Below are 19316 nucleotides of genomic sequence, written 5' to 3'. Positions count from 1 at the left end.
TACTTACTACAGCACTCTTTGTAAAACTCAAAAACAGAACAAGCCAAGTGTTTAGCAATAAAGGATTGACTAAATCAATAATAAAGTACTATACATCTGTGAAAATAAAAATAAAAGGTAACATAGGAAACTGTCCAAGATATATTAAGGTTGTTTTTTTTGAAATACCAACTTGTAGTAGAATATGTATACTATTAACCCATTTTTGTAATTAATGTAATAGTATAATGCACATAAAATGCACATACATAAGCAAAATCATTAAGTGAGTATCTGCCAGACTCATCAAGAAAGAGAGTGAGAACTCAAAATCAGAAATGAAAGAGAAGTTACAACTGACACCACAGAAATATAAAGGATTATAAGAGACTACTACAAAAAATCATGTGCCAACAAATTTGAAAACCTAGAAATGGATAAATTCCTAGAAACAAGCTTCCAACATTGAACCAGAAAGAAGCAGATACTCTTAACAGAGTGATTGCCAGTAACAAAATGGAATCAGTAATAAAACAAAAAACAAAAAACAAAAAACCTCCCAAAAGGGGCACCTACATGGCTCAGTCAGTTAAGTGTCTAACTCTGGATTTCTGCTCAGCTCATGATCTCACAGTTCGTGAGAGCCCCATGTTGGGCTCTGTGCTGGCAGCGCAGCACCTGCTTCTGTTCTCTCTCTGCCCCTACTCTGCTCATGCTTGCTCTCTCTCAAAATAAATATATAAACTTAAAAAAAAAAAAAAACCCTTTAAAAAAAAAAATCAAAAGAAAAAAAAACTCCCAACAAACAAAATCCAGAACCAGACGGCTTCACCAGTGAATTCCACCATTCATAAAAGATTTACTATCAATCCTTCTCAAACTCATCTAAAAAAGAAGGAATGCTTCCAAATTCACTCTACAAGGCCAGTGTTACCCTGATACCAAAACCAGACAAAGACACTACAAAAAAAGAAAACCACATACCAATATCCCCAATGACCATAGCTGCAAAAATCCTCAACAAAATATTAGCAATGCAAATTCAGCAAGACATTTAAAGGTTTATTCACCACAATCCCTGCATTCCAAGGATGCAAAGATGGTTCATTATCCACAAATCAATCAATATGACATACCACATTTACAAAATGGAAGATAAAAACCATCTAATCATCTCAGTAGATGCAGAAAAAGCATTTGACAAAATTTCATGATCTTGCATGATAAAAACAAGTGGGAAGAGAGAAAATATACTTCAACATAATGAAGTCATATATGACAAACCCATGGCTAACATCATACTTAATTGTGAAAAGCTGACAGCTTTTCCTCTAAGATCAGAAACAACATAAAAATGTCTACTCTCACCACCTTAACTCAACACACCATACTACAAGTCCCAGTCACAGCAATCAGACAAAAAGAAAAAGCATTCAAATTGTTAAGGAAGAAGTGAGGTTGTCACTATTTAGAGAAGACATGATACTATATATAGAAAACTCTAAGGATTCCATAAAAAACGATTAGAAATAATAAATGAATTCCATAAAGTTGCAGAATACAAAATTAATATACAGAAACCTATTGTTTCTGTACACTTGCAGAGAAATTTAAAAACAATGCCATTTATAAGCACATCAAAAAAAAAGAACCTAGTCTTATGCTAAGTGAAATAAGTCAGAGAAAGATAAATACCGTATGATTTCATATATACATAGAATCTAAAAAACAAAAACAGGAGGCTCATAAATACATAGAGCAAACTGGTGGCTGTCAAAGGGGAGGAGCAGAAGGGACAGGTGAAATAGGTGAAGGGGAATACAAGGTACAAAAATACCTTTTATAAAATAAGTAACCCAATAAGATGAAAAGCACAGAAGAAAAAACATAGTCAAGAATATTGCAATAACTTTGTATGGTGACAGAAGGTAACTACACTTATCATGGTGAGCATTTCAAAATGTACTTAACTATTGAATCACTAGGTTGTACAGCTAAAAGTAATATAATATGTCAACTAGACTTCAATTTTTTTTTATTTTTTTAATGTTTGTTTATTTTTGAGAGAGAGAGACAGAGCGTGAGCAAGGGAGGGGCAGAGAGAGAAGGAGACACAGAATCTGAAGCAGGCTCCAGGCTCTGAGCTGTCGGCACAGAGCCTGATGTGGGGCTCACACTCACAAACCATGAGATCATGACCTGAGCTGAAATCAGATGCTTAACCGACTGAGCCACCCAGGTACCACTATACTTCAAATTTTTTTAAGTGAATATCTCTGAAGGCTAAGAATCAATGAAGACATCCATATTTAACATTCTTATGAATATAAATAACATCTAATCAGAAAATAGAAAAAATTTTAACGTATGTATCATCACTCCCATACAAAATTTGTATTATTTTCTATTCATCAGGGTTATCTTCATTAATTAGCACTGCTCTATCAGTATAAATAAGCAGAATCTCATATCACTTCCCCCAAGTTTCCTGGATGAGATCATGTAAAAGATCACTATATAAATGACAAGGTGGATGATAAATTTTAACTGCAGCCAATACAAAAGCCAAAAGCTGAAAATAACAAACTGGGGATAAAACTCATAGCTAATTCTCAGATTCAGTTTTATATATGAAAAAGGAGTGATGGACAACAAAAGAAAAAATAGGGAAACTGGATTTTCATCAAAATTTTACAAAATTCATATATGAATAGACACTAATGTGATAGTGAAAAGGCAAACCAAAGAATGGGAGAAGATGTTTGCAAATTATATATTTGATAAGCGATTAATATTCAGGATAATTGAAGAACTCTTATGGCTCAGTAACAAAAAAAAAGACCAGTGAAAAAATGTGCAATAGTCTTGAATACACAATTCTACAAATGGCCATTAAGAAGAAGAAAAGATGCTTGACATCATTAGTCATGAGGTAAATGCAAAGAAAAGCTGCAATAAGATACCACTTCACAGACCAAAAATGGTTATTATCAAAAACAAACAGGGGCACCTGGATGGCTCAGTCAGTTAAGCGTCCAACTTCGGCTCAGGTCATGATCATGTGATTCATGAGTTAGAGCCCCACGTGAGGCTCCATGCTGACAGCTCAGAGCCTGGAGCCTGCTTCAGATTCTGTGTCTCCTTGGCTCTCTGCCCCTCCCCTGCTCGCATTGTCTCTCTCACTCAAAAACAAATAAACATTAAAAAAAAAAATAGGGGCACCTGGCTGGCTCAGTTGGTTTAAGCGTCCCACTTTGGCTCAGGTCATGATCTCACAATTCATGAGTTCAAGCCCCACGTTGGACTCTGTGCTAACAGCTCAGAGCCTGAAGCCTGCTTCAGATTTTGTGTCTCCTTCTCTCTCTCTGACCCTCCCCTGCTCGTATTCTCTCTCTCTCTCTCTCTCAAAACTAAACACAAAAAATTAAAAATTAAAAAAACAAAAACAAAAATTACAACTGTTGGCCAGAATGTGGAGAAACCAGAACATTTGTGTACCGCTAGTGGGGATGAGAAATGGTATCACTGCTGTAGAAAGCACTTTGGCAGTTCTTTACAAAGTTAAAACAGGGCGCCTGGGTGGCTTGGTTCGTTAAGTGTCCAACTTCAACTCAGGTCATGATCTCATGGCTCATGGGTTTGAGCCCCACGTCAGGCTCAGTGCTAACAGCTCAGAGCCTGGATTCTCCTTCAGATTCTGTGTCCATCTCTCTGCCCCTCCCCTGCTTGCGCTCTGTCTCTCTCTCTCTCTCAAATATAAACATTAAAAAAAAATTTTCAAGTTAAAAAAGAATTACCATATGATATAAAAATTCCACTTCCAGACAAATACCCCCAAAAAATGAAAGCAGGGACTCAAAAAGATATGTATACCAATGTACATAGTAGCATTATTCACAATAGCTAAAAGATAAACAACCAAAATGCCCATCAAAAGATGAACAGATAAAAAAATGTGGTATATCCATACAATAGAACATTACTAAGTCTTAGAAAGGAATGAAATTTCGATTCATTATTATATATGGATGAACTTGAAAATATTATGCTAGGTAGGGGTCCTGGGTGGCTCAGTTAAGCATCTGACTTTTCATTTCAGCTCAGGTCAAGATCTCACTTCATGAGATTGAGTCCCACGTCAGGCTCTGTGCTGGCATTTCAGAGCCTACTTGGGATTCATATACTCTCCCTCTCTCTCAAAATAAATAAACTTAAAAAAATAAATATAAACATATGTCATAAAAACTTTTTCCTAAAAATATAACCCCTGATTTTCATGTTGGGTTCAGCTATTTGGAAAACATTAAAGAGAAAGTTTAGAAAATAATTTCATTTACATTTCGTAGTCTTCACAAATCAATAGCACTCATCAATTCACTTCAAAGAATAATCCAACAAAACAAGCAACCCTTGTTATGTAAAAGAATTTGCTTCCAAACTGAGGCTCACCAGAAGGGAGGTGGGTGAGGGGATGGGTGAAACAGGTGATGGGGCTTAAGGAGTGCACTTATTGTGAGGAGCACAGGGTGTTGTATATAAATGTTGAATCACCATATTGCACACCTGAAACTAGTATTACACTGTATGTTAACCACCTGCAATTTAAATAAAAACTTAAAAAAGGTGGGGGTGGTGCCTGGGTGGCTCAGTCAGTTAAACGTCCGACTTTGGCTCAGGTAGTGATCTCTGCAGTTGGTGAGTTTGAGGCCCGCATTAGGGCTTTGTGCTGGAGCTTGTTTCAGATTCTGTGTCTCCCTCTCTCTCTGCTCCTCCCCTGCTCGCACTCTGTCTCTCTCTCAAAAACAAATAAACATTGGGGCGCCTGGGTGGCTCAGTCGGTTAAGCGTCCGACTTCGGCTCAGGTCATGATCTCGCGGTCTGTGGGTTCGAGCCCCACGTCAGACTCTGTGCTGATGGCTCAGAGCCTGGAGCCTGTTTCAGATTCTGTGTCTCCCTCTCTGACCCTCCCCCATTCATGCTCTGTCTCTCTCTGTCTCAAAAATAAATAAACATTAAAAAATAAATAAATAAATAAAATAAACATTAAAAAAAAAAAAGACTTTGCTTCCAAAGGAGGACACGCCATTCACTAGTGAGGGAAAACTTTTTCCTCCCCATAGTCACCATGAAAAGTAGTGGGGTACGGAGAGAAGAGGAAGGAAGAGACAGTTAAAAAGATTTTAACACAAAACTTTCTTCAACAATGTCAAATTCCTTTTAATAACCTGAATGAGCATTTAAAACTAACGCTTTAAACTAACGTTTAAACGTTTTAAACTAACATTTAAAATCAACGTAAGTTGATTTTTCTTAAATCAGGTATCACATATGGATTAAAAGTGACAGTAAGAATGACTGTTTTATATGTCCACAAAATACAAGGCAAATATCAAAATCTTTAATATGTAGTGACCCAAAGCTTAATCTTCTCTCAAACTGACCATATGATTTACACAAGTAACATTTCCTATAATATAGTAAGCTACACTGATAAAAATTTTACCTATTAACATACCTGTTTAATATAGGAAATGGTAGCTTCCCGAGGAACCTCCAACTGAATATAAATCCCAGTGGGCAAAAGGAAATCCACAGGTATGGAGCCATCAGATGCTAACTGTGAATCCACTGCCCAGATGTCAAGGATGTCTGCCATAGCAGGAGGCATTATGAAATTGAAGCACATTCATAACCATGAGGCCCTAGAAATTATTAAGTAAAATGTAGTGAAACAGAAAATTAGCCAAATCTTGTATTAAAATATGATAAAGCCCACTAATCCATAATTACTCTTTGGATTTCAATATAGCCAATTACATAACAGGAGGCCAATTAAAGAGTAAGCCACCAGAAATAAATTATTTAAAAACACTTTCAGTTATCACTACATACATTATATACACACACCATACTGACTCAACATAAATTCAACATATCACATGTGAAAAATTAAAGGTTTAAAGATTACAGGTTTCTAAGAAATTAAGAACCATTCAACAAGTGATTCTTGCCAGGTTTTACTTAGATAATATTGGCTTCTTTGGCTGAGTTCTTCTCTGCAAACTTCAATGAAAACAGCAATCAAGAGGGCCTTCTTTCAAAAATAATTTTCTATCAACCTCATGTAAGAAAATGTCATGAACTTGTCATGACCCACCACCTAAGTATTAAAAAGACCAAGTCCCTTAACCCAGCTGGCAAGGTCCTTTGTGCTATGTCTCTAGCCTATTTTTCTTTACTTGTCATACTTGTCCTACTAATGAACAGCCCAGGCCTTTGTACCACAAGTATCTTCTGCCCTCCTGCTGTTAGAACTACGTTCATACAAATGTTGACACTCCTGGAATCAAGCCCCTATTCCAATAAATGCACCCCTCAACTGCACCTTGAGGACTTCCTTGAGGGCTTCCTGCAAGGAAGCACAACAATAACAGTGGGAAGAACATGGCACTGAAGTTAATTAAACCAAGATTCAAATCCCATTTATTCAAAGAATGAAATTGTTATACCAAAAGAGACAATTGCTAACTCAAAGCCATTTTTCAGCATCAAAAGCAATCATGACATCCATGAGTTGAAACACATCAAATATATATAAATGGGTGACTTAAGAAGAAGAAACAAATGCTTCACTGATCACCACCAGAGACTGCTAAGACCAACTCACACTATTCTGAAAACTGATAAAGAACCTGAGTACACCTGGGTGGCTCAGTTGTTTAAGTGGCCGACTTCAGCTCAGGTCAAGATCTCACAGTTTTCAAGTTCAAGTCCCGGGTCAGGCTCTGTGCTGACAGCTCAGAGCCTGGAGCCTGCTTCAGATTCTGTGTCTACTCTCTCTCTGCCCCTCCCCAGCTAGTGTGCTTGCTCGCACTCTGTCTCTCTCTCTCAAAAATAAGTAAAAGTTAAAAAAGAAATTAATAAAATAAAATAATGGGGAAATAAATCAAACATTTAACCAGCTTGTGCTAAATTATTTCAGGGTAACCAAATAATTGATGAGGGTAATTTTTTTTTCTTAATTATTACAACTTTAGCTCATAAACACAAAAAGAATGATAGAATTAGAAAAACACCACCTTGCAACTTCTAATCAAACAACAAACTGAGGCAATAATGCATAATTAATGGATGCTAAAACAAATTTACAAACTAAAGTGAAAGGATGATGAGGAAATTTACAATGAACATATCAGGTCGACACCATCTAAATCCTAAGAATAATCCAGACATAGGTCTCCTCTTGAATGGAACAGGATTAACCACTACCCATAGGATATACTTGATTTAAAAAAACAAAAAACAGAGGTGCCCCAGTGGCTCAGTCAGATGAGCTTCTGACTTCGGCTCAGGTCATGATCTCACGGTTTGTGAGTTCAGGCCCCGCGTCAGACTCTGTGCTGACAGCTTGGAGCCTAGAGCCTGCTTCGGATTCTGTGTCTCCCTCTCTCTCTGCACTCCCTGCACGTGCTCTCTCTCTCTCTCTCTCTCTCTCTCTCTCTCTCTCTCTCAAAAATGGATAAACATTAAAAAAAAATTTAACAAAAAACAAAAAAACTGAACCTGAATTTAATCAAGTCTCTAGATCTGATCTATTTACCAGTTTACAAGAAATAGGGGAAACAGAGAAAGGAGTTAAAGACTTCAAGGAAGCATCAGTCAAGTACAGAATGAATCACCAATAATATAAGCAATAAAAAATAACAAAACAAGCTAATCAATAACAAAAAAAATGAAAGAGAATGGTGCAAGGACTGCTAAAGAATAAAAAAACATTTATGAGACAGCCAAATCGAACACTAATTTCACCAAATCATCTATAAAAACCTATCTCTGAAACAAACTGGGAAATTTAAATATGAATTAAATATTAGATTATATTTTAAAGAAATACTGTTACTTTTGCGAGGTGTAATAATGACATGTTGGTGAGGCACCTGGCTGGCTGAGTCAGTGGAGCATGTGACTCCTGATCTTGGGGTTGTGAGTTCAAGCCCCACACTGGACACAGAGATTACTTAAAAATGGAATCTTAAAAAAAAAAAAATCCCTCACCTTAAAAAATAGTAATAATGGCATGGTGATTATGTTTCTAATAATCAGTCTGATAATGAGCCAGATAGAGATGCATAGCAAAGTATATGCAAGGGTAAAATGACATTATGTTTGGCATCTGCTTTAAATTTCATTTTTTTAAAAAAGTGAATGGACAGCTGATTTCAACAGAGGTGTGAAAGTAAGTCAATGAGAAAAAGGACAGTCTGTTCAACAAATAGTGCTGAAATCCAGATATCCATATACTAAGAAAGTGAATCTTAATTCTTATCTCTTACCAAAAGTAAAAATTAGCTCAAAATGGATCATAGGCCTAAATGTAAACTCAAAACTTTAAAACTTCTAGAAGAAAATATAGGAGAGGGGCGCCTGGGTAGCTCAGTTAAGCATCCAACTTTGGCTCAGGTCACCATCTTGCAGTTTGTGAGTACAAGCCCCTCACCGGGCTCTGTGCTGACAGCTAGGAGCCTGGAGCCTGCTTTGGATTCTGTGTCTCCCTCTCCCCCTGCCCCTCCCCCACTTTCACTCTGTCTCTGGTCTCTCAAAAATAAACGTTAAATTAAAAAAAAAAAAAGAAAAAAAGAAAAAATATAGGAGAAAATCTTTACCTTGGATTTTGCATACTTCTTAGATATAATACTATAAGCACAATTCATAAAATAAAAAGCTATCAAACATCATCAAAACTGAAAACTTCTGCCTTTACCCAGATACTGTCTACAACACAAAAAGGCAAGCCCCAGAGTAGGAAAAAATGTTTTCATGTCAATGAAGGATTATATCCTGAAAACATAAAGAACTCTCAACATACAATAATAAGAAAATAAAACTCAGATTTTTTAATTGGCAAAAGATCTGAACAGACACTTCATCAAATATGTATGGATGGTAGGGCCGCCTGGCTGGCTCAGCCAGAAGAGCATGCAACTCTTGATCTCAGGGTTATGAGTCCAAGCCCTACTTTGGGCATAGAAGCTTACTTTAAAAGAGAAAAATATGTAGGGAGGGCAAAAGGGTTCAATATTATTTGTCAATACAAATTAAAACCAGAATGTGATACTACCACATACCTAACACAAGGGCTAAAATGAAAAACAAACAAACAAATAAATAGGTAAAAATAAAAACCCCAATCACGCCAAGTGTTGGCAAGGATACAAAGGAGAGTTCTAACTCTCATAAACTGCTGGTGGGAATGTTAGATAGTATGACTACTTTGGAAAACAGTTTGGCAGTTTCTCAACATATACCTACCATATGACCCAGTCATCCTACTTCTAAAGCTAGGCAAAAAGAAATGAAGGCATATAAACACACGAAAATTTGTACACAATTATTCATAGCGGCCTTATTTATATTGGCAAAAAACTAGAAATGATTCAAATGTCCATCAACAGGTAAATTGATATAAAAAGCAGTGGAATACTATACAGCAGAAAGGGGGGAGCATTACTGAAACATTCAACAATACAAATGAATCTCAACATAATTATGCTGAGTGCAAAAAGCCTGACAATAAGAGTACATGCTATATAATTACACTTACATAAAACTCTAGAAAATGTAAACCAGTCTATAGTGACGAGGAGGAAGGGTGGGTGGGAGAAATAGGAAGAGAGATTATAAAGGGACATAAGGAAACTCTTGGGAGTGATGGATGTGTTGTTGTTCATTGCCTTGACTTTGGTGATGATTCAAGGGTATGTACATATGTCAAAATGTATCCAACTGTACACTTTAAATATCTGCAGTTTATGGCAATTATACTTCAATAAAGCTTTTTTTTTTTTAATTGAGAAGAACAGATTAAACAAGAAAGCAAAATGTTGATACTTATTGAAGCTGGGTGATAAGTACATTACATTACTCCTCTCTTTTTGTGTATACTTGCAATTTTTAATAACAAAAAGATTTTGTTAGGGCATCTAGCTGGCTCAGTCAGTAAGCAGAGTATGTGACTTTTAATCTCAAGGTCATGAGTTCAAGCCCCACACGGGGTACAGAGCTTACTTTAAAAAGAAAAAAGGTCTTATTAAATCCCATCTATACCACTTACCAGCTATGTGAATTTTAGTAAGTCACTTAAACTTCTGAGCGTCCAATAACTAAAAAAAGGGAAAATAATAAAATGTGCCTCCTGGGATCACCATGAAGACTGAAGCAGATAATGTGTTATAGCCAGACACAGTAGATTCTAGTAAATGACAGCTCTCTTCCCTCCCTGAACATCTAGCCTTTACTAATTTCTCCCTGCTAACTGTTACAGCTCATAGACTGAACCCATCACACTGACACTCGTGCAGGCCCTGAGCCTTTCTGATGTGGCAGTCTTGTTTCTGTGGGCAGAGCAGTCCAACAGCTTCATTGTGAGAGCTGGTTCCATCCCTCACTGGCTGAAAGATCTTGGGCAAATCACACACCTTCTCCCTACTATTTAACTTTTTATTTATTTATTTTCAGAGGGAGAGAGAGAGATAGAGAATGCAAGCAGGAGAGGGGGCAGAGACAAAGGGAGACAGAAAACCCCAATAAGCGCTGACAGCGTGGTACCTGAAGAGGGGCTCAAACTCATGAACCGTGAGATTGTGACCTGAACCAAAATCAAGAGTAGGAAGCTCAACCGACTGAGCCTCCCAGGCACCCCACTTTTTTTCTTTTTTTAAAAGTAGGCTCTGTGCCCAATGTGGGACTTGAACTCACAACCCCAAAAACAATAGTCGCATAGTCAGTCTACCAACCGAGCCAGCCACGTCACTGAGCAAGTGACTTACTAGATCTCAAGGTTGTGAGTTCAAGCTGCACCACGATGGGCATAGAGCCTATTAAAAAACAAAACAAACCTCAGACCACTCAGGTAGACATATAGTATATAATTACAGACATACAGTATATAACATATAGGTTGTACTTGTGTGTCATTTTAATAAAAGCACTGGGGCGCCTGGGTGGCTTGGTCGGTTAAGTGTCTAACTTTGGCTCAGGTCATGAGCTCATAGTCTGTGAGTTCGAGCCCCACATCAGGCTCTGTGCTGGCAGCTTGGAGCCTGGAGCCTGCTTCAGATTCTGGGTCTCTCTCTCTCTCTGTTCCTCCCCCATTCACACTGTCTCTCTCTCCCTCTCAAAAATAAACAAAAAAAATTTTAATAAAAGCACTCTTTATTAGAACAATTCTCAAGGTTTTCAAGTATTTTAAGCTAAATACTACTTAGAAGAATTTTTTCTTTTTAATACTTTTTACTTACTTTGAGAGAGAGAGGAGAGAAGGAGCAGGAGAGGGGCAGAAAGAGAGAGAGAATCCCAAGCAGTCTCTGCACTGTCAGCACAGAGCCTAATGTGTGGGGTTCAGTCTCAGAAACCATGAGATCATGACTTGAGCCAAAATCAGGAGTCAGAAGCCTAACCCACAGAACCACCCAGGCATCCCAGAAGAATGGTTTTCAATCCTCTCATTTTCCATACTCGTTTTAAACAAACATTTTACAAACTTTATAAATCAGCAACAATATAACATATATATACCTAATTTCAAAATAAACCCATATAATGTCCTAACCGTAACATAAAGGAGAAATTAATAAATTAATAAAGTTTCTCTCAGTATGTGAATACTTGCACATGACCAAACTTACTGCTAATGAAGCAGTCAGGTTTGCCTCTAAGCACAGAATCACCACGGATATGACAAACACAAATGCAGACTAGTCCAAATGTGTTGTACTGATGATTAAACACTACAAATGCCACTCAATGGGGCCACAGATTTCCCTAATTTGTATCTTTTAAAATCAATATTTTGAAGTCATGTAAAAAATATTTTGTATTATGCTTTTGTGTAATAAAAAGTTAAGATCTCGGCTCAGATAATAATAAATACACTTTTCACCTGCATGAATATCTGGAAGAAAATTAAAAAATTGTGTTGTATCTGAGACTTTTGTTGTAAAAGACTGTCCTATGCATTGCAGGACACCTAATTATTATCTAACAGTAAGGAGCACTTCCCCCAAATCATTATATCAACAAAATCACTCCTTTATGAATTTCAAAAACATTGTAGAGGAGCGAGTTCACACTGTCCACTTTTTCAGAACCACTGCTCTAGGACAATTCCTACTATTTATCAAAGTAGTAATTACCTAGAAATGTTTTTATCTAGACCTAATTGTACTCTTGTATTTAAAATAGTAATGAACCCAATTTTATCATACATTTCTACTGGCAAACAATGGTGTTTCTTGTATTTGGCTATGCTGTCTTCGGTTAATTCTTGAAGGGTAAAAGAAGGTCAAGTAAAGAAAACTAGCCCCTTAACCAGTCAGAAGAATGTAAGGCCAGTATGACTGGCTCTTAATTTTCTAGACCCTTAGTAAACAAACTTACAGGTGCAGTGGCCTAAGTAACTTGCAGCTCTTCAGTACTACTGAGAGAGGGGGCATACTCACAAAATATACTGTGCTGTTGCTGAAACAGCATGTCCTTTGTCAGACTAAAACTGTGGCATGGTTGCTAAACAAACAAGGTAACAAATCAAGTGCTAACCGATAAGTGATCTTTTGTAGAGATATTCTGAAGAAAAATTACTGCTACACATTTAAACACAAAATATATTCTGGTTCCTATTTCCCTTAGTCAACCTGATTTCACAGAGAGCACCACACTCAAGAGTTCAGCCTGAGAATTCACTCAGGAGTTTCAGGTTGGGAGAGGTCTTAAGAGTTACAGACCCGGGGCACCTGGGGGGCTCAGATGGTTAGGCGTCCGTCCCTCTCTTGATTTTAGCTTAGGTCAGGATTTCACGGTTCATAAGTCTGGGCCCCGAGTCAGGCTCAGGGTGACAGTGCAGGGAACCTACTTGGGATTCTCTCCCTTTCTCTCTCTCTCTCTCTCTCTCCCCTCCCACCTCCACCCCACCCACTCGTGTGTGCACACACACACGCTCTCTCTCAAAATAGATTTAAAAAAAATTACATACCCTTCTCATTTTAAAGAAAACAAGCTAACTAACTAACTAACTAAATAAATAAATAAATAAATACTAAGTCCCAGAGAAATTCATTATCAAGGATGACACAGAAACAGAGCCAGGACCAAAGTCAGATTTTTTTTCCCAAGCAATTAGCATACTTTTTAAATTTTTCCCCCTTATTTCTCTTTAAAAGAAATGTTCTTCACAGGGTTACCTAGCCCAGCAGAATCCTCAGTCTCCCATCCTTCTGTTTGAACCCTGAGGACAAGTATGAAACAACTATGAAAACAACTCTTCCAGGAAGCTATCAGAGGACACAGGAACTTTAGCAGTGACAATGAGCTCAACTAAACCCTTAGACTATAATTACAAACCTATATCCTGTCAATTGTTCACTGGCAGAAAGAGAGGAAAGGGTTTAAATGTTCTCAGCTTCCCTAGCAATATGCCATCAGAGCCATCAGATTTTACTTTTTTAAATCAAATGATAAGCAGAAACAAACATAAACTTGTTATACAGTTGAACAGATTTAACCAAAACCTACTCTGGAAAATCATGGAAGAAACTCTGAAATTGAAAGAGAATTTTTTTTTTTTTTTAATTTTAGAGAAAGAGAGTTCAAGCAGGGAGGAGGGTGGGAGAGAGAGCGAGAGACAGGGAGAGAGAGCGAGAGACAGGGAGAGAGAGCGAGAGACAGGGAGAGGGAGCGAGAGAGAGAGAGAGAGCGAGAGCGAGAGAGAGAGAGAGAGAGAGAATGAATATCTTAAGCAGGCTCCAAGCTCAACATGGATCATGACCCTGGGATCATGACCTGACCCATAACCAAGAGTTACTCAACCAACGGAGCCACCCAGGTACCCTTTGAAAAAGAATTTTTAAAAACTAAATACAATAGCATTTACCTAGTATTTACTTCTTTCCTATTATATGATAGAGCTAGAAGAAAAGTGAATGTTCATACAAGCACATTAACACTGAAAAGGGCAGAACACTTTTAAAGAGTACTACATTTATGATCTCAAACCTTCAGGTTTCAATCACAGACCATTAAGTGATGGGATCTTGATTCATGTGGGCTTGAGTCCTCGCATCCATATTGTTCAAAAACAACAAATAAGCCTCAACTGATTTGTTTACAGTAAAGTATGCATTATACTAAGCACTAAAAATCTGAAGAGAGTAGCACTTCATTTTTTAAAGATGGTTATTTTATCTGAATCATCACAAGTCTACATAAAAGATATCTCCAAAGATGGAGCTCCAAGCTGGCTCAGTCAGTAGAGCATTCTACTCTTAAGCTCAGGGTGGTGAGTATAATTCCCATATTGGGCATGGAACCTACTTAAATAAAAACTAAATTAAGTTGGGGACGCCTGGGTAGCTCAGTCACTTAAGCGTCTGACTCAGGCTCAGTTCATTATCTCACAGATTTTGAGTTCGAGCCCCAGAGCAAGGTCTCTGCCGTCAGCACAGAGCCCACTTGGGATCCTCTGTCCCCCTCTCTCTCTGCCCCTTCTCCACTCATGCTCTCCCTCTCCCTCACTCTCTCTCTCACACAAAAATAAACATTTAAAAAATAATAAGAGTAATAATTGAATATAATAAACCACAGATTTATATTCTTACTACTTAACCTTAATATAGACAGAATACATTTATAAATAGTGTGCCTCTGTAAAACAAGTTTATTTTATAAGCCAGATTTATTTCAACGTCCATGAAAGCAGAACAAATATTTAAAATGACAACACAGGGGTGCCTGGGTGGCTCAGTCGGTTAAGTGTCCGACTTCGGCTCAGGTCATGATCTCATGGTCCGTGAGTTCGAGCCCCGCGTCGGGGTCTGTGCTGACAGCTCAGAGCCTGGAGCCTGTTTCAGATTCTGTGTCTCCCTCTCTCTCTGACCCTCCCCCGTTCATGCTCTGTCTCTCTCTGTCTCAAAAATAAATAAATGTTAAAAAATAAAATAAAATAAAATGACAACACATACTTTACATACAGAAATGACTTCTGTGGATAACCCAGGCACAGACAAAACTTCAGTCTTAAGGAATTCTTCTCTTTTAAAACTTCCCAACAAATAATCTACAATGCACAAATAGTTCCCATCACACTACCTATCCTGAAGAGGAAAACATAGCTAAAACAGTACAAATTTAAATAAAATATTGTTACTAAAGTTTTCCCACCCTCAAAAAATAGATTACTGTCTTTATGTCTTAAAAGACAAACTCCAAAATACATTCAAACTCAATAAAGGAATCATCTCAGATAAAATTATCCAGTATATAAATGTTACTTTTCTTAACTCTGAACAGAGTTCAGAGTAACTGTTCATAGTTAAGAAAGAGTCATCAAGTATTTAACTTTGAATTTTATCATTCTCTTTAGTCTAGCATATAGCTCATCAATAATGAACTAGACCCACAGAGATTTTATTATTTAAACACTAAGAAGTCCTTTTCATAATCTGGTTTCATCTACATGCTTTGTTGTACAACTTGGCTGGTACAACCATGGTAACTTACCTAACTTCTCTGACTTTCAGTTTCCTAATTTATCAATAAGAATAAGCAATTTCCACCTTGCAGCATTAGTGTAAGAATTAAATAAAATGGTGCATACAGAAAAGCACCTTGCATAGCACATGACAAAAAGCACTCAATAACCAATGACTAATATTAATTTATAATAATACTTGTTTCTTTCCAATAAAAGGAACAGCCATGACTCCTTTTCACAGCATACAACCATCAGCCTTGACTGCCTGGTATGAAAGGAATTAGAGCTCCTCAAAAGGTGGTCTCTAGTGACCTACCAGGTGGTTTGCTCTTGTGCATTTCCCAAAATTACAATTTATACAGAAATCCCACAAAACAGTTCTGGGTTAGCTGAGCTGTACTAATTCCTCTTGGGTAACAGTTGACATGATGCTTCGAGTCTTAGCAAATGTATTTTTACTTCCTTGTTACAGCATTTATTTTTGTTAAATACTTCTTACTATCATGTTGTATCACTCTTTCTAAGATAAATGGTTCAAGGGGTGCCTGGGTGGTTCAGTCGGTTAAGCATCTGACTCTTGGTTTTGGCTCAGGTCATGATCTCAAGGTTGTGAAATTGGGCCCCACATTGTGCTCTGCACTGTTCTGCTCTAAGCATGGAGTCTACTTGGGATTCTCTCTCTGTCCCTCACCCGCATGTGTACAAAGCACAATCTCTAAATAAATGAATAAATAAATAGATAAATTCCAGTTAGTTAGCATTTAGTGTAATATTAGTTTCAGAATAAATAAAATCTTAAAAAAAAAATAGAGCACTTAAATTTCTAAGACACCTCATAATATAATCCTACTAAGAAAAAAAAGTTTCAAATACATGCAAATTTCAAATACTCCTCTGAAATAAGTTTAAATTAACTACAGTTTATCAGTTAATGGAATGCCCTAAGTAGACTTCACAGAATGCTAACGTATGTATTTGACACTTACGTTATGTTAGAAACTGTATTTTTTCAATTTTAACTGTACCACTGCCATTATTTTTTCCTTAAAAAAAAATTCCATCCTCAGCACACTCTGGGTACTAACAGAATTCAGCATTCGAAAGATATTCTGGGGTTTTGTTGGGAAATATTACACATAGATCAATGGAATAGAATAGAAAACCCAGAAATAAACCCACAATTATATGGTCAATTAATCTCCAACAAAGAAGGCAAGAATACACAATGGGAAAGAGTCTCTTCAATAAATGGTGTTGCTAAAGCTGGACAGCTACATGCCAAAGAATGAAACTGGACCACTTTCTTATACCACACACAAAAATAAACTCAAAATAGATAAAGGACCTAAATGTGAGACCTGAAACCCTAAAAATTCTTGAAGAGAACACAGGCAGTAATTTCTCTGACATTGGCTATAGCAACATTTTTCTAGATATGTCTTGTGAGGGCAAGGGAAATAAAAGCAAAAATAAACTATTGGGGCTACATCAAAATATGCAAAGCAAAGAAAACAATCAACAAAACTAAAAAGCACCCTACAAAATGGGAAAAGATATTTACAAATGACATATCAGATAAAGGGTTAGTATCCAAAATATACAAAGAACTTACCCAGCTCAACATCCAAAAAACAAATAATCCAATTATAAAATGAACAAAAAATATGAACATTTCTCAAAGAAGACAAACAGATGGCCAACAGGCATATGAGAAGATGCTAGGCATCACTCATCATCAGGGAAATGCAAATCAAAACTACAATGAAATATCACCTCACATTTCTCAGAATGGCTAAAATCAACATAAGAAACAACTGTTGGCAAAGATGTAGAGAAAAAGGAACCTTCTTGCACTGTTGATGGGAATGTAAACTGGTGCAGCCACTCTGGAACAGTATGGAGGTTCCTCAAAAAATTAAAAATAGAACTACCCTACGATCCAATAACTGCATTACTGGGTATTCACACCCAAATAATACGAAAACACTAAATCAAAGGAATACATGCACCCCAATGTTTATAGCAGCATAATTTACAATAGCCAAGATACAGCAGCAGCCCAAGTGTCCAGTGATAGATGAATGGATAAAAAAGATGTGGTATACATATGCAATGGAACGTTATTAGCAATAAAAAGAATGATATCTTGCCATTTGCAACAACATGGATACAGCTAGAGAGTATAATGCTAAGCAAAATAAGGCAGAGAAAGACAAAAAGCACATGATTTCCCTCATATGTGAATTTAAGAAACAAAACAAATGAGCACAGGAAATAAGAGAGAGAGAGAGAGAGAGAGAGAGAGAGAGAGAGAGGGAGGGAGGGAGAGGGAGAGAGAGAGAGAAACACCAAGAAACAGACACTCAATTATACAGAACTGATGGTTACCAAAGGGGAAGTGGGTGGGGCTATGGGTGAAATAGGCAATGGGAATTAATGAGTGCACTTGTCAAGATGTGCACTGGGTGGGGGCGCCTGGGTGGCTCAGTTGGTTAGGCGGCCGACTTCGGATCAGGTCATGATCTCGCGGTCCATGAGTTCGAGCCCCGCGTCGGGCTCTGTGCTGACAGCTCAGAGCCTGGAGCCTGCTTCATATTCTGTGTCTCCCTCTCTCTGACCCTTCCCCGTTCATTCTCTGTCTCTCCCTGTCTCAAAAATAAATAAACATTAAAAAAAAAAAAAAATTAAAAAAAAAAAAAGATGTGCACTGGGTGATGTATGGAATTGTTCAATTACTATTTTGTACATGTGAAACTAATATAACACTGTATGTTAACTACACTGGAATTAAAACTAAATTAATTTTTTTAATGCAGTGAATCTCAAAATGCGTAGGGAACATCAAATTATAGGGTATTCTACAATTCAAAACATTTACCCTACTTTGTTTTTTACACCTCCCACTGATAATCACTGAACAAATGTTTGAAATAAGCTACATAAATTAGCTATGTTTATTTAAAAGGCATTAGAAAATTTTAAATAACATACACATTCCAAACAACTTTTTAAAAGTCATAATTATCAGGTAAAAGTATAAACAAATTTAGATACAACAATGGTATTCCAATGGGGAGACGAAACATTGTTGGCATTATTTCTTCAGACCAAATGGGCTGATGAAAAATTTTTAATTCACCAGATTCCTAAATCTAAAGAATGTTGGTAATTTCCTATAAAGATTATTTTTCTTAAAGTTGTATCACCCATTATTCAAAAATACACTGCTGGGGTGCCTGGGTGGCTCAGTTGGTTATGCGCCCGACTTCGGCTGAGGTCATGATCTCACAGTTTGTAGGTTCAAGCCCCACATCAGGCTCTGAGCTGACAGTGCAGAGCCTGCTTGGGATTCTCTGTCTCCCTCTCTCTCTGTCTCTCCCTGCTCACTCTCTATCTAGCTCTTTCTCAAAATAAATAGTTACTTAATTTAAAAAATTTGAAACATTTAAAACATTTAAAAAATGTTTTAAAATAGGGGCACCTGGGTGGCTCAGTCAGTTAAACATCCGACTTTGGCTCCAGTCATGATCTCATGGTTCATGGGTTCAAGCCCATCGTTGGGCTCTATGCTGACAGCTCAGGGCCTGGAGCCTGCATCAGATTCTGTGTCTCCCTCTCTCTCTGCCCCTCTCCCGCTCATGCTCTGTGTCTCTCTGTCTCTCGAAAATAAATGTTAAAAATTTTTTTTCAAAATTTAAAAAAAATTTAAAATTAAAAAAAATATATACTGCTAACCTGTTTAAGATGTTCCATTCAAAATAAATGGTCTTGGGGCACCTGGGTAGAATGAAACTAAACCACTTTCTTACACCAC

The 19316-nt window shown here is 37.2% G+C and overlaps 1 protein-coding gene across 4 annotated transcripts in view; it reads right to left on the bottom strand.

Annotated features, from left to right (window-relative positions):
* Window positions 1–19316, bottom strand: part of PIK3CB (phosphatidylinositol-4,5-bisphosphate 3-kinase catalytic subunit beta) — a 182404-nt gene that overhangs the window by 103198 nt on the left and 59890 nt on the right. For all 4 annotated transcript variants that reach the window (XM_053903772.1, XM_019437877.2, XM_019437857.2 and 1 more), the window contains exon 3: window positions 5495–5681. In XM_053903772.1, the coding sequence (XP_053759747.1) occupies window positions 5495–5665 (171 nt within the window). In that variant the 5' untranslated portion in view covers window positions 5666–5681. The remainder of the gene's footprint in view (window positions 1–5494; window positions 5682–19316) is intronic.

This window comes from Panthera pardus, unplaced genomic scaffold (genome assembly GCF_024362965.1).
Source record: "Panthera pardus isolate Hobbes unplaced genomic scaffold, ASM2436296v1 HiC_scaffold_16, whole genome shotgun sequence".
NCBI classification, from domain to species: Eukaryota; Metazoa; Chordata; class Mammalia; order Carnivora; family Felidae; genus Panthera; species Panthera pardus.
This window is presented reverse-complemented; position numbering and strand designations above follow the sequence as displayed.